This window comes from Phoca vitulina, unplaced genomic scaffold, assembly GCF_004348235.1.
Source record: "Phoca vitulina isolate PV1807 unplaced genomic scaffold, GSC_HSeal_1.0 scaffold279, whole genome shotgun sequence".
NCBI lineage: Eukaryota > Metazoa > Chordata > Mammalia > Carnivora > Phocidae > Phoca > Phoca vitulina.
The window spans coordinates 28,952-44,626 of NW_022589966.1; the positions used below are offsets into that span (position 1 = coordinate 28,952).

Consider the following 15,675-nt stretch of genomic DNA (forward strand, 5'->3'; position numbering starts at 1 on the left):
AGCGCCTGCGTGGGGCACACGTTGAGTGTGTGCACACCGGCTTCGGGTGTGTGCACACGAGCGTTACAAGGCTCCAGATGAGCCCTTACCCAGCGCCTAGAGGGACAGCCTCTGCATGGCTAGGCCGACTCGGTAGAGAGTCAGCCACCAGAATGCATGGGGCCTGGGCACACACACACACACACACACCACTCAGAGTGGACACGGTGGTGGTGCACACGGAAGGACTCACAGCCCAGCCGCAGTGGCGAGTCAGGCACCTGGACACATTCAAGGGAATGTGCACACACAGGTGCACACACACCTGAGGACCGACATGGTAACCGACACTCTTAGGGATGCGGACACGCAGACACTCGCCCTGTTCCCTAGGACTCAGGGCTGGCCGGCGCATCGAGCAGGGCAGGGCTGGGGTGCAGTGCAGCCACGGGGCACAGGCTGTCCTCCCCTGCTGGCCTTCAGGCTCTGCCGCCCCCAAACACTGGGTGGGCACCCCCAGAGGGGTGGAGAGGGCTGCCCATTTGAAGGGGCCCTTCAAAGGGGGATCAGCATGGCAACCACCACTGCAGGAGAAAGCAGATGAGGACTGACTGGTTTGCGGGTGTCCATGTCTTGAAGGGGACGGGGCTCGGAGAAGAGTGTGGGGGTTGGGAGGAGGGGGCTGGGCTCAGGAAAGAGCCTGGGGCTCCCCGAGGGGCTGCAGACCCTCTTGGACTTGGTGGTGGGAGCAGAGGGGGGCCACATCCCTGTCTCCCGAGCCCTCCCCAAGATACAGATGACAAATGGGCATGTGTGCTTGGGAGACAGAGGCGGCTGCACCGGGACCACATCGATCACCCGGCCCTGGGAGCCACACAGCTGTGCCGCCTGGTGCCACCACCCATCCCACCTCCCAGTCAGGCCCCTGGACTCAGGAGGTGGCAGGCTCCTCCCGTGCTCCCTCTTCATATCAGTCACCTGGGTGTGTGTGTGGGGGCCTGTTCAGGCGCCATCTCAGCAGCTACTGACCCCACGGGGACCCAGAGGATGCCTGGCACCCACCCAGCATGCTTGTGCACAAGCAGAGGACGCCCCTAGACACCAGCATGCACCCACACACACCCCAAAGCACATTCATTTGCACCCATGTCCCAACGCGTGACTGGGTGCACGCTCCTAGGGCAGCCTGCACCCCCAGTGTGCTGGCCCACACACCTGAGCCCGCTAACCTTTCCCTGTCCGGGAGAGTACTGGTGTCCAGACAGGAGAAGGAGGCCCCACTCCAGGGTGGGAGAGAAGGCACCCAGCGCCTGGAGCCGCCAGCAGGGGGATTGGAGCCCTCCCATCCCCCCTGACCACCTGAGACTTGGCCAGCGCCCCACAGGGCTTGGTAGAGAGGGGTGACCAGGCTCCTCCTTGGCTGAGGTCAAGACCCCAACTCCCTCCCCCTCCGCGGCGCACCGCACCGCCGGAGGGATGGCGCCCTATTACAGGGACAGGGCTGCTGCGCCCAGGGGGGTCCCCGTGCGCAGAAGTGAGGGACATGGGGGCTGGGGCTGCCCCACCCGCGCCTGGACACTCCTGGAGTCTCGTCGCCCCCGCGCCCCTCGAGCCCACCCCGGCCCCGCACGGCCCCCAAACTTCGCTGGACGCGCCGCCGCCGGCGCCCGCCCGCCCCACCTGCGCGCGGGCCGGATCGGAGCCCGAGGCGCCCGGCGAAGTCTGCGCGAGGCCCCGAGGACGCGGCGGAAACTTCCCTTCTCAGCGCCGCCCGGTGCCAGCCGCGATCCCGGACCCCGCGGGACCGGCTCGGGCCCTCGGGGCAGCGACAGGGACTCCCGCAGGGGAAAATGAGGCCCGGCGCTGGGAGCGGCCCCCCGCGCGGTCTGCGGTCACTCACTCGGCAGCCGGTCCCGAAGCCTCCGCCGCCGACCGCGCGCGTCCCCCCGACGCCGACTCGCACCCACCGAAGTTGGCGGCGGGACCTCCGCGCGTGCGCCACGGCGCGCTGGGGCTCGGGGGCGCTGCGACCTCCGACCCGGGCTCACGGGGGGAGGGGACTCGCCAGCGCGGGGATTGGTCTCCCCGGGGGCACCCCAGGTGCCCCCCGCCCACAGCCGCCCCCTCGCGCGCACTCACCTCGCGCGCCAGGACCCGCTTGCTCAGCCCTCTCCGCAGCGCCGGCACCTCCTGGGTGGAACGGTGGCCGGTGAGACCGGTGGTAGCGCCCGAGCGGCAGGGACGGGCGGGTAGCGGTGTGGACGCGGGGAGTGGAGGCGCAGGTGTGTGGCCGAATGAGGGGCGCCTGGCACCGTCCCCGCCCCCGTCGCCTGCAGGCTGCTGCCGGGGTGCGCAGCGGCGGCCAGGTCTCCCGGGGTCCCCGCAGCGGTGTGACGGGGTGTCAGCGGCCCAGGGCGCAGGGAGAGGCGCCGTCAGCACTCATCCGTCAGGGCAGGGCTCTGGCCCCTGACAGCCGCCCTCCTGAGCCAAGGCCTGGGGGCTGAGCCCTGGGACAGGGGGAGCTGTGGGGCACACAGCCAGCCTGGGGACGGCTGCAGCCCAGCCTGGGATGGGGCAAGAGCCCAGACCAGCCAAGAGACAGAGCCCCAGGAGGGCTGGAGCCTGGAGCCCGCCGGCAGAGCCCAGTGCACAGAAAGCAAATCTCCTCCCCTCGCCAGCTCTCCTCCGCCAAGCCTTGACTCCAGGGCCGTTTCCTCTTCTCCAAACAGAAGGCTGAATGGACCTACACTCACTGAAGCCCTGCCCTGCCCACCGATGGGTCCGGGCTCAGGAAAGGATGGTCACCATGGGCTCACTTCCCCCTTTCTGGAAACACTACCTCCCCACCCTGACAGGTGTGCAGGCCCTGCATCTCTCTGCTGTTTGCAGGACGGCTCTGCGTCTCCCCTGGGAGGACCTGGGAGGGGGGAGGGGCGGGGGGCAGGGAAAGACTTGGGTGTCCAGGACCCTCCATAAAACCCCTGCCGCTAATGTCCTCATGGCCAGACCTGTTTCCAGCCCACCTCCCAAAGTATGCCAAATTCCATGTTGCTCCCCGAGCTGCCAAAACCTCATGGTCAGGGGTCCCACTTCTCAGCTAGGTCCTAGTAGAAATTCATCTGACCGGCAAATTCTATTCCAGAACACAGACATGCTGGGGCAGGGCCAGACTCTGTCTCTCTCAGGGAGTCTTGCCTTTGTTTGGGGGGAAGGCATCTGAACCCAGAGATGTGTGATGGTACCATTTCAGGCACAGGATGGGGTCTGCAGCCTGAGGGGTGGGGGCTGCTCCAGGCCAGCTCTGTGGAGGATCTCCTTCACCCCCCCCTTGCAGGCTCAGCTCCAGTCTTCCGGGGTATTCTCCACTAAATTTGGGGGGCAGGGGTAACTTGGGGAAGGAAGGAGTATCCTCTAGGGGTCCCTGAGTGTTGCACCTCAAGGAGGGCAGCCAGCGTAGAGCCCTGGATCCAGAGTCCAGCACCTCCCGGGCCCCGTGAACCTGGCCTCAGTTTCCCCATCTGTGCAGGAGGGTGACCAGCCCGTGGCTCAGTTGTTGGTATGGGTCTCCTGGGGCTCTGCTCGACTGTGACAGGCATCCATAAGGAACAGGACCCCAGGGTTCTGGGGGTGCCCAGGGCGAAGATGCCGGTTGGAGGGCGAGTGTCTCCTTCTTGGCCCAGTGCCACCTTCCCTGACACCACCCGAAGGGATTCGCTTCTCCTCCTCAAGTGCAAAGGCTAGGGCTGGGGGCTGGGTGGCACAGCACGCCAGCCTTCTCTCTGCTCGCCTGGCCTGGCCCAGCTGACCAGCTGACCGTGCAGGCAGCCCCAGGCTGGGAGACAGCTTGAACGGCCGTCACGCCAGCAGCCCTGTGGAGAGTAGAGGCCAGGAGGCCTGTTCCTTCTGCACACAGGCCCCTGGATGTGCTGAGCCAGGCCTGGGTCCCTCATCACGGGCCTGGTCCAGAGGGGGCAAGGGCACAGGCCACCCGGAGACGGCGTGGGATCCGGGGACTCCTGGATCCTAGGCCTTGGCCTCTTGGTCCCAGGGATGGCTCCTTGCTTCCCCACACCCCTCCGGCTGAGCCCTCCGAGGGTCTGGGAGGGGCCACAGCTGCCCGCACAGGGTACGGACTCGCCGGAGGCTGTTGCCATCGTTCAGGGGAAGGAAGGTGATGGACCAGAAAGTCCTCGTTGCTGGGAACCCTGCCTTTCGGAGTGCAGAGAGGACAGCCAGTGAAGCCCGCGTGAGCCCCAGAAAGGAGGGAGGAAGCCGGGACTCCAGGTGGCAGGACAAACAAGAAGAGCCCCCGGGAGGACGTGCTTCAGCACCAGCCATGGAGGCCACCCCATGCATGGGCTTTTCCAGAAGTGTGAGGAAGAGGAGAGGTGGCGGCACCTCCAGAGGGACTCAGCACCTAGGGGCGTGACCTGCGCGCGCTTCTGGGCTTCCAGGAGGGGTCTGTGCAGGGGTGGGCCCGAGAGCCCAGCTGGGTGGCTGCAACCCAATGGCCTTTGCATGGGAGTGTGAGCCGGGCCAGCCCCCCAGGGGCACAGGTGACTGTCCCCAGCACCTGTGGCCAGGCAAGGCTGGGACATCGATGCCAGCCCCTTGCACCCCTGTGCCCTCTGCCCAACGCCCATCTGCTCCCTCATCACTGGCACATCTTCCCACTCAGGAGTGGGGGTGGGGGTGGGTCATAACGCTCCCGCTGGGACCCACCCCATACATGTTGGGGGGAGCTTGGGCCTGGAGAGTTGGCCCCTGCCCCCTGAAGCAGGACAGGGACCCCCTTGGCTTTGGGGCTTGGTCAGCCGTGCGGCTCTGAGCTCTGAGACCCCTGCCTTGTTCCTCTCATGGGCGGGGGCGGGTAGGAGACCTGGTCTCTGGGTGCTTCAGGCACCAGCGGGGTTCTGGGGAGCCTCCTCCTCAGTTGGTCCTGGTGCAGGGTGCAGTGGGGATCCCCAGCCCCTCCCTCTGACCCCAGCCAGAGCCTCATTTTGGCTATTAACCCCCTCTGCCTGGCTTGCCCACGGCAGTCTGCCTGTCACCTCCATTAACGCTGGTATACGCGTGCAGGAGCGAGTGGTCAGGATGGATGCGCGGCCGGAGAAGGCAAGGGGCAGTGAGCGGGGCCCCCAGCAGGCCTGTCTCACCTCCTCAGTGTCCACACACAGCCCTCACCAGGACAGGTACAGCGGCCGGGCAGACGCTGGGAGAGGCTGGGGCCCCAGGTGGGGTCTAGGAGCCCCTGGGAGAGGTGAGCACCGTGCAGAAGACCCCTGGGCCCAGAACATGGGTCATCCTGGGTATTTCTTCTTGTCTCTTCGAGGTGGCCTCAGGGACTCCTGGCTCGGAGGGCTGGGCCCAGGGCTTGGGCCAAAGGAGGCAGGGTCCCACCTGAGGGTCCTGGATGCCAGCCTGAGGCTGCTGACCCCACAAGCACTGTGGGGTCACGGGAGATTCCTGGCGGGCTTGTGCGGGAAGCCGTGGAGCCAGGGACGGGCAGGGATGTGAGCAGGTTTGTGGGTCCCCGCTGCAGGTTAGTGAGGGCAGGGCACATGCAGAGCCTGGGGGATTCTCAGGGAATCTGTGAGGGGACCGCCCAAACAGGCCCAGGGACGTGGGGCAGAGCAGGCCCACCCCGAGGGAGGAAGCCCAGCTGGGAAGCTCCTGGCACCGGGGGACCCCAGGAGAAGCCCTCCGGCCCCAGCTCCCCTGGGCCTGCGGATGATGACTCTGCCCACGCGAGCTTTGCTGAGCCCTCCCCCACCAGCTGCAGGCTACTCGTTCTGGAGGCCCCCGCAGCCCCCCCCGCGGCTCCGTCCCCGGACATGTTAGGTCCTTGGCCACCCTGGGGTGGGGTGTAGGGTGACTCTCTGTGTGCCTCAGGTCACTCCCTGGTGGGACAGGGAAGGGCTGCGTGCAGCAGGAGTGAGCTCCCTGTCATGGGAGGCATGCGAGCCGGGGCAGGGGCCTTTCGACTCACGGAGGTAGCAGTGTGGCCAGACTGATGGGATGAGAGGCTCAGGCCGCCTGAACCCCCACCCGCTTGCAAGCCCGCGTTGGCCGGGCAGCGCCTGGGGCCGACAGCAGCCATATGTTGGGAGAGAAGCTGTGTGCGTTGCTCCGCGGCCCCCGGGGCCCGGCCTTCCTGGGCCTGTCACACACGATTTTCCCTGCCTGAGTGGCAGGCCAGCCAACGGGCGGGGCAGGTGGGGGCTGCTGAGCCAGCTCCAGGTCCCCCCACAGCTCGCAACACCGGACTGCAGCTCTGGGACAGAGCCAGGCGCCAGGCCTGGAGCTCAGGACCCCCGGCCTCTTGCCGGACGCTCTGCCCTGTTGCAGTCACCAACCCCCCACCCCCCCACCCCCCGGGGCCGGGTCAAGGTCGGGGGCCCTGAGAGGAGCCCTGGTTGGCTGGCGAGGAACAGCCTTCCTGCTCGGTCATGGGCGGGCGGCCAGGGGTGCACGCGGGCTGTGTGGGCGCCCGGGGCGGGCGGGAGAGCGCCCGGAGCCTCGGCCCTGTCAGCCCAGCGCCCACAGCCATGCGGAGGGAGGCGGGAGGCCGCGGCTAATTTGTACACTAAGTGCTTCTGACAGGGATGCCTCACAAGTGAGAACACACCGTCGCCCGCCTGGAGAAGGCCGCCGCGGCCGAGTGGGCAGGGAGGCGGCCTGGACGAAAGGCCGGGAGAGAGGGCCGTGGGCGGCACGGGGCCAAGCCAGCAGGCAGAGAGGGGCAGGAGGGCCCAGGACCAGGAGCCCCAGTGGCCAGAAGGCGGGAGACCTAGCAGGCTGAGGTGGGGGCGGGGGCCCACCAGTGAGGAGGGGGACGGCCCCTGGCCTTGTGCCTGCTCCCCATTTTGGCAGCCCTGGGAGCCAGGTGCCGCCAGTCAGGGCCAAGGGCTTGGCAGGTAAGGTCCCTGCCCCGGCCAGGCTGGCCGGTCCCCCATCCTCTCTCCACACCACCAGCCGCCTCCCCAGGGGCCCCCTGACCCAGGCCACGCTCCCACCTTGGCCCCTTGCCAGCACCCTCCATGAGCTCCTAGGTCATAACTAAGGGTCTGGTCTATGGGGTCCCCCAACTCCTCCTCGGACAGTGTGTGCCCTTTGGGGCCGGGGACACCTGGCCCCTCGTCCCAGCCTCCGTGCAGTCTCCCTGCTAGAGCCTCCTCCCCTGCATGCGAGGGTTCCAGGGGAGGGGGTGGGCACACGGCCCCCTGCCCCCAGCGGAGACCCCTGCCTGGCCTGGCACAAGGACCGCGGGAAGCCACTGTTCCCACATCTTGCTTCCTGAGCCTTCCCCGGGAGGGTCGTGGGTCCAGGCTGCCAGGACGCCCCAGGGGTGCCAGGGCCAGCCCCGTGCCAACTCCAGATGGACGCGCCCCGGCCCCCCCACGGGACGAGGTGCAGTGTGGCCGGTGCAGGGTGCCCGTGAGATGTGCTGTGGCAGCTATCCTGCTGCCCGAGGCCTGCCCGGAGCGCACACTGCTGGTGCCTTTAATTGCTTTCACATTTGATAGGTTGGCCTGTGACAGGCCTCTTACACCCGCCCGAGCACCGGCCTCTGCGGCCCCCCTACGCCGCGCCTCCGTCGGGGGGGCGGGCGGCAGCCGCCGCTGTGCACGCCGCTCCCCGGCCTGCCCCCCACGAGACGGGGATGGTGGGGACGTGGGCTGGCCGGCTGGGGCCAAGGAGGAGTGGACAGCCACCAGCCCGGATGGAAACTTTTCTCCCTGTGCAGCCCCCTCACTCCATCTGCTCCCGCCTAATGACCCTGACAGATTCAGACAGCGCCCCCGCCCCGCCCTCGAGAGCAGATGTCGCACAAGGAGCAACTGTGCACCTGCTGTTCTGCCTGCGTGGGGACCAGTCTGCTGACCACTGCGCGGTCTGACCCAAGCCTCTGCCCCGCCCGGACACCCAGTCCTTCAAGGGCACACGCAAGCGGCAAGCAGGGTGCCCCTAAAGGCTCCTTGTGAGCCTGACCTGGGGCGCTGGCGAGCCACATCCACTGAGGTGCTGCCCTCCCCCCGCCCCGGGGTCAGGCTCGGATGCCCCTCAGCACAGCCCCGGCCTGTGGAGGGGGCGCGGGAGCCCAGGGACCCTGGGAGGGGCGGCAGACAGACCTGGAAGCACCCTTACAAAACAAAACATTTTTATTTGGTCCATTGGAGCCTGAGTCTGGAAACACCCATGGAGAACCATCCTACAGGGATGGGGACTGACAAGTGATAAAATAGTCTCTGTGTCAGAAGAGCTGGCCATATATACAGGGTTAAAAATATTCACAGCTCAGAGTAAAAGGAGGGAATATAAAGGAGGCCCAAAGGGGAGTGGCGTGCTTCCCGATGTTTCTCTAGGTGTAAAAGACCCCCAAGCCCCATAGGGCTGCCCATGGCCTGGGGGCTGCAGGACACTGAGGCCAAGCAGGCCCCCAGGAAGCTGGCCTCAGATGTCCGAGGGCAGACGCAGGACTCTGGCCTGACAGCAGCCTCAAGGGAGGACGGCCGGGTAGCCAGGTGACGGCTCAGCTCCCTGGGCTTCTGAGGTGGGGGAGGAGCTGGGAGGGGCTGCTGGGCCCTACCTCTGCCTAGACAGGGAGGCCCAGGATTGCTGCCGGACCCTGCTTGTCCTGGCAGAGGTCAGGTGGTGCTGAGGACAAACCACCTCACCAAACCGCAGGGTGGGCCTGGGCCTGGCTGGACCCTGACCCACAGCCCCTGGCCTCCAGCCCCTGGGCATGGCTTCTTCGATCCTGGAACGAGCTCCAGGAATTGCATAGTGTCGCCAGAGGGGCCACTGGGACCTCCCCCATCCCCGGCCCTGAGCCCACGGTCGCCAGGCACCTGCCTCCTGGGACACACTGCTGGGGCTCCAGGGACCCCTTCTTGCCTTGTGGGGGCCGGGGGCGGGGAAATGTGCTCTGGGGGCAAGCCAGGGACAGAAGGCTCCTGCTCTCATGTCCCCCAAGGAGGTGGTCCCTGCTCTCATCCTGGGATCCCAGCCTCTGACCCCCACAGACGGGGGTGGTCCCTGCTCTCATCCTGGGATCCCAGCCTCTGACCCCCACAGACGAGGGTGGTCCCTGCTCACTGAGGGGTTCTAGCCTCTGATCATCATAGAGGAGATGCTGCTCTTCATCCTGGAGTCCCAGCCTGACCCCTACAAGGAAGAGATCCCTGCTCTCACTCTGGGGTCCTGGCCTTGACCTGCCCAGATGTGGTTCTAGGAGCAGGGCTCTTGGCTGCCTCAGCCAGGCAGGAGGCCCCAGCCCCCAGGGAAAGAGAAGCCTCACCTTGGCCCTGGCCGTCTGAACCCAACCTTGAGGGGGTCGGTCAGAGGGGCTAGCGTACAGGCCCCTGGCGCTAGAGGCGGGTTCGAGGTATTCTGCTTGGCAGCGGGGAGGCCCAGGGCAGGAGGGAGGGGCAGGGAGGAAGGCCTAGGGGGAGCTACTGCAGCTGCTGGCTCCCTGGGCAGGGTCCTGAGATTCTGATTCAAGCGTCCTCTGCTGGGGTCTCCCTCATAAAGTGCGCGTGGGGGCTGGGAAGGTGGAGTGGTCACAGAGGCCGGGGGCCATGCAGGCCAGCGACTTCGGGCGTGAGAGGGGGGCTGTGGGTGCCCCTGGAGGCTGTCCAGTCACTGAGGAAGGCCTGGGCAGCCTTGCGGTGCGCCAGGCGATGGGTGATGGAGAAGCCCGCGTTGCCCTCCAGCTGGGACAGGATCACCAGGACCTGCCTGGGGGAGGGGGCCGGTGAGGGCCAGTGGAAGCGAGGTGGGGGGGGGGGGGGGGGGGGGCAGGGGGGGGGCCCACCTGTGCGGGGGGGGCACGCTGTCCTGCGTGCGCAGGCTGCCGCGCGTGGACACCACATTGAAGCTGTCAGAACAGTCACACTGCACGTGCAGGTAGGACTTGGGGTGCCGGTTCTCCACCACCACGATGAGCCCCGCCCAGCCATGCGTCAGGTAGTAGCAGGTCATGCCCTCGCGTCCCTGGCCACACAGAGTGCAGGAGTGGGCTGGGGCGGGGGTTCCTTCCGCGTCCCCCTCCCCCGGGACCCTGCCAGCCGGCCCACCTCGTGCCGCTCGCCCCGGCTCTCGGTGAGCAGAATGATGGCGTCGGCCAGCGTGGTCGGCTGGGCCTCCACGGGCTCCACCATGACCAGCCTCGAGCTGTACACGGCCAGCACGTGGCCGGGTGGCTGCGGAGTGCAGCGCGGGACCCCCGCCGAGGGGCTGGAGGCTGCGGGGGGGGCCAGGGGGCGGGCGTGTGAGTGGGGGGCACGCGCAGACCTCCGTGCGAGCGGGGCGGGGAGTGCAGGTGCGGGTGCGCGGTTACCCTGCGTGTTGGCCGGAGGGCCCGGCGCGGCGGGGCTCCAGTGGTTGAAGGCACAGCACACCACGGCGTACTCGCCGGGCTCCAGCATCACGTCGCAGTTGACGAACTTCTTGACGGCGCGCTTGCTGTGGGCTAGCAGGCGGCCCAGGCTCAGGCGGCCACCGCTGCCGAAGGACGCGCGGAACACCAGGACGCACAGGTCCAGGAGGTGACTGTCCACTGAGTCTGCGCGCCTGTGGCCGGACGCACCGCAGCGGTCAACGTAGGTGCGGGGCCCGCACGGCCCGGCCCCCTGGAGCTCACCGCCTGCCACGATCCGGGTTCCCATGCGGCCGCGCCCCGCTGCGCAGCTCACGGCCCGCCACCATCGGCTCCTCCCCACCCCCGGCCCGCCCCACAGCTCACTATCCTGCCCCCGCCACCGACCCCTGCGGCCCCGCCCCCCGAGGCCCCGCCCCGCCCCCTGGAATTCACCGCCAGCCACCATCAGCTCCCCCGCCCCCGCGGACCCGCCCCGCAGCTTACCATCCTGCCGCCACCCCCAGCGCGGCCCCGCCCCTGCAGCTCACCACCCCGCCCCCAGCGGCACCCCCCAGCTCAACGCCCCGCCCCCGTCCCCGCCCACCTGCTGCCCTCCTGGAAGAGGGCGAACTCCAAGGACGCGCGCTCCAGCACCGTGAGAGCAGTGACCCCCACGGGCCCGCTGGCAGAGCTGGGAAAGCAGCCCTGCACACGCGCCTCCTGCCAGTCCGAGTGCACCTTGCAGATGTCCACCGAGTCGAAGTACCTAGTGAGCGAGAGGGCAGCCGCACGGGGCAGCTTTCATCCCAGCTCAGGTACAGGCACTTCCTGTGCCCTCTCCACTCCCTGTCCCAGGCCACCCTCGGCATCTCCTGGGACCAGTGTCTGGGAAGCCCTGGTCCCGGCTGTTGCCCGTGGACACCACCAGGGGGCACCGGGTCCCAGGCCTGATCCGGGAGGGCAGAGCCCTGGTGGTCCAAGCCCTGCACGCCCACCCACCCTGTGCTGAGCTGGATTCGGAGAGGTACAGGCGGGCTCCCCAGGGCAGGACTCTGCACGCTGGGACAAGGGGAGGCAGCCAGGGCAAAGGTGGCCGGAGCACGGGGATGGCCATGGGGCAGACCCTCCACACCCGCCGCCTGCAGTGTCCAGGTACCTGATGAAGTCGCTGTACTCCATCCAGAAGACACCCTCGCTGCTGCCATGGGGCATGAGCTCACTGCGCAGGTGCCCTGGCCAGTGCGGCCACTCATCTGACCAACTGCCATTCCAGGAGAAGCGGCCCCACGGGTTCCGGAGACGCAGGAGCCTGTGGACCACAGGGCTGACGGCCACGGCCACGCCTGCCACTGCCTCCACCACACACCCACCCGGCCCCTACCTGGAGCCCTGGACGTCTCGGACATCCAGGATGGAGTAGGCGTGGCGGGGACGCAGGCCCAGGCTCTCGTAGGCAGCATCATCCACCTTCATGTTGCCCCCCCCCACAGGAGGCACCCATGAGAAACCTGTGTGGGCACAGCAGCCTCAGTGACCGGGAAGGCTCCCTGACTGGGGGCCCCTTAGTAACCAGGAGCCTCTGCTGGCCCTGCCCCCCAGCGGGTGGGGGAATGGGAGGTGGGCAGTGGGGGGGGGGAGTGAAAGGTAGGGGGCCCCTCCCTGTCTGTGGGGACCCACGTGAGACACATGGGACTCAGGAAGTGCTGGCCCAGTCCCTCCACTGAGGTCCCGAAGCTCAGAGGCCTTGGGCTGGGTGGGGGTCAGGCAGGCCCCGTCCCTTGGAACCCTCCTGAGGCTGGCTGGCCCTGCCAGCTCAGGGCTGTGGCTCTCTGAGGGTGGCGACACTGCCCAGTACCAGCCGAAAGCACAAGGTCTTGCCACTAAGGAGCCATCTCTCCCAGGCTTAAGGTTCTGGGCCCTTCCCACAGACACACTGGCCCGTGTGTGCCAGGTCCTGGAAGGCAAACCCCACTCCCAGCAGGTGCCTCTGTGGGGCTCTCTCCATGCGGCTCCGAGCAGGCGCTGACGGTCATCACAGGCCCAGCTCCGGATGAGGCTCATCACAGGCTCCACCCGGGGTGGTAGGCATGGGGTGCAGGGACAGGCCAACGGGCAGCCACCTCCTGCCTGCCCCCCCCCCACCCGAGCAGGCGGGACCACCGGCCCGGCAGTGAGGGATGCTGGCAACAGTGGGGACGCAGGGTGTGGGTCAGAGGGCACACGCCCTGCTCATCCCACCGTGCCAAGCCCCGGCCTGGCTGTCCCCTCATCTCGCCGCTCCTCCCAACGCCGCTGACCGCCACAGCGCCCGCCCCTCTTACCCAGCCTCCTTAGAACTCAGCATTTTGGCCCAGATGAGGTCAGTGTCAACGGGCTCCTCGCGGGGGTTAGTGGAGCTGACCTGCAGCGCCAGGCTCTCACAGGGAGCACCGGTGAGCGTGGCCAGGCCTTCGATGGCGCGCCCTGCCTGGAGGGCGAAGTAGGAGCCGTGCAGCTTGGCCAGCGCCTTCTCGATGAGGGCCACCCACAGCTGCTTCCGCTGGGCCTATGGGAAGGGCCGGAGTCACGAGGCCTGAGGCTGGCCGGCACCCGGATGCCCGCCCCGCACCCGCCCCCCAAACCTGGGAGAAGAGGAGGAAGCCGGCCTCGTCACAGGGCAGCGTGTCGTCCACGAGCACCGTCGTCCACGTGCCGTCCTTGCAGAGCCGCACCTGGTAGGCGCCCTCAGCACATAGGCTGCGTGTCACCATCACCCGCTCCACCAGGTCAGGCCGCTCGGCCAGCACGGCCAGCGCGCTCAGGAACCTGCACGGAGCCGGGGCCAGACGGTGAGCACCACCACACGGCCCGCCACACGGCCCCTCCGCGGGCGTCCAGCTCACCAGCAGTTCCCCAGCAGCCCCTGCAGGATGTCCGAGGGCCGGAGAGTGCGGAACACGGACCATGGGGCACTGGGGTCCCTGGACACGGAGCAGTTGATCTCGTGGGGCCTCAGCCACTGCCGCACACGCTGCTGGACGCTGTCACCCGCAGGGAAGCCCACCGACTCAGGCCCCGGGGGGAAGCTGTCGTCCACGAAGTTCACGCTGTTCTGCAGGGGCCATGGCCTCATGCTCAGGCTCCACCCAGCTGAGGCCAGACCCACCACCCAGGAGAACACCCGGAAAAGGTTCCACAAGAAAGAGGGTGGGGGTGGGCAGCCTCCTGGACTGTGGAAGGCTTGGCCCCGGCTCGAGTGAGCCACGCCACCCCATGTAGGCATGGGGGACCGCGGCCAACCAGGACACCGCATGCCCCTGGGACACACCGCAGCCCCCAGCCTGGGGGCCACTGGGGTGGTAGGCATGCCGTGCAGGGAACCTGGTGGCTCCCCATGCTGTGCTGAATGCCCCCGTAAGAGAAGTGGGGACTTGGCTGGGATGCGGCAGCCAAGACACAAGCCCCCAGAAAGCCCCTCCAACTGACTCCGGCGGTAATGCTGCCCTGGATTCAGACCTCCCACACCTCCAAGGGCAGAAGAGGGTGAGGGACTGTCCCAATCGCGTTTCAGCAGGGTCTCCATGGCCAGAGGAAGCACCGGGCCCACCTGCTGGCCTGAAGCCTCCACCCGCATCCCCACTTCCCTGTGGCTTCACCATCGATGGGAAATCACCCCCAAGAAGGGTCAGGAGCACAGACCATGGGGTCATGGACCCCCGTGGGTAAAGAGGAAGGAGGGGCAAGATGCAGGGGATAGGGACCAGGCCGGTGCTCAGAGCCTGGGGAAGCGGTTCCTCCCTCTCCCTGGCCAGAGAAGGGACACCAGGGAAGGACAGAAGGTGCGAATGCCTTGACTGGGGGATAGGGGAAGCACAAAGAGAAGAGGCCCACGGGAAGGGGAGAGCCAGCCCCGGAGCGTGGACACCGTCCTGAGGGCGCTCACCTCCCGGCAGAAGGCCACGATGTTTTCCCAGAGGGCCTTGGCCTCACCCTCGTCTGTCTGCCGCCGCTTCTCCACGTGCATGCTCTCCCTGCGCCTCAGGGGCGCGACGCCCCGGCGCTGGGCCACCAGGAGCTGGGGCGTGTGACAGGCAGCACAGTGCTTGGCCCGGGGTGCGTTGAGCAGAGTGCAGGCAGGGCAGGCCCACTGGCTCGGGCGCTCGGGCGGCACCCCAGGGAAGGGGCAGCTGGCCTTGTGGGCCGAGCAGGGACCAGACTTATCGGCGCTGCAGTCTGGGCAGCGGGCGGGGGGCTCACCATGCTCCTGGAAGCCATGCAGCTTGGAGCAGCCGCACGCCGTGCATCTGGGGGCCGCTGTGGGGTTCTTGAGCGTGCACTTGGCGCACGACCAGGTGGTGAAGTCAGGGCTGGAGGGGCTGGCTGGCTTGAAGCGCACCGTGTCCCCAGCCAGGTCGATGACATCGCTGCTCGGCGCAGCACCACAGGCCTCACAGCGGGCAGGGCTCGAGGGGCCAGGCGCGGGGCAGGAGCCGCACCGCTGCGGTGCCGGGCTGCCCTCGGCAGCCTCCTCCTCCAGCATGCTCAGCCGCTTGCTGGACAGCAGCTCTGCCAGGCGGGAGGTCCCGGCTGCAGTCCGCCCCGGGCCCTGGGGGAGCCCCTTGGAGCCGGCAGAGGGTGAAGGCTGGGTAGCCTCAGGCACCAGTGGCTGCAGCTGGGGGGGGACCTCGCGGCGGCTACGAGGCACCGGGTTGTTCTGCAGGGTGGGCGAGAAGGGGCTGAAGGATGGCGCCCGGGGGGGCTCCTGGTCGGTGGCAGAGGGTGGGTCAGCTTCGGTGCCCTCCCCGGGCTGGGCTGGGGCAGGTATAACGTGGAAGCCAGCGGGGGCCACAACTTCGGGGACCACCAGGGCCTCAGGAGGGATTCTGGGCAGCGAGAGTTTCCGGGGGCCACCACAGGCCGAGCAGGAGTTGGCCACAGGTGTGTTGTGCAGCGTGCAGCGCTGGCAGGCCCAGCCGCTCCCGGGCTCTGCTGCCCGCCCTTCCTCCCCCTGCTCCGGCTCCGCGTCCTCCTCCTCCGCCTCCTCCTGGGGCCGCCCCCGAGCCGGCTCTGCGGACGCCAGCCCCGCTGTCTGCACGGGACCGGCTTCCTCCTTGCAGCTGGCCCTGGGCTCCGCCAGGACCCCGTTGATGACAGGCAGCACGGAGGCACCAGGCACAGGCTCTGGGGCAAAGCCACACACCTCACAAGTCTCCTTGCCCAGGAAGTTCCGGAACGTGCAGCGGGCGCAGGGCCATTTCTGCTCCTCCACACTGAGCCTGAGGATGTGGTCGAGGTCAGGCTTGTGCCGGGGGGCCTCGCAGATGGAGCACTGGCGCTGGCCGGCTGGGTTCAGG

General features: G+C 68.0%; 1 protein-coding gene across 1 annotated transcript; it reads right to left on the reverse strand.

The window, feature by feature from the left end:
- Positions 1 to 8,048: 8,048 nt before the first annotated feature.
- Positions 8,049 to 15,671, reverse strand: LOC116629105 (calpain-15-like; the record flags this gene model as incomplete). The annotated part of the gene is given in 12 exon segments (XM_032399405.1): positions 8,049 to 9,720; positions 9,797 to 9,975; positions 10,059 to 10,225; positions 10,322 to 10,554; positions 10,947 to 11,108; positions 11,499 to 11,651; positions 11,724 to 11,827; positions 11,829 to 11,850; positions 12,664 to 12,887; positions 12,964 to 13,147; positions 13,225 to 13,433; positions 14,265 to 15,671. Coding segments are annotated over 12 exon segments (3,222 nt in total), but the record flags the coding sequence as incomplete, so codon positions are not given.
- Positions 15,672 to 15,675: the final 4 nt, after the last annotated feature.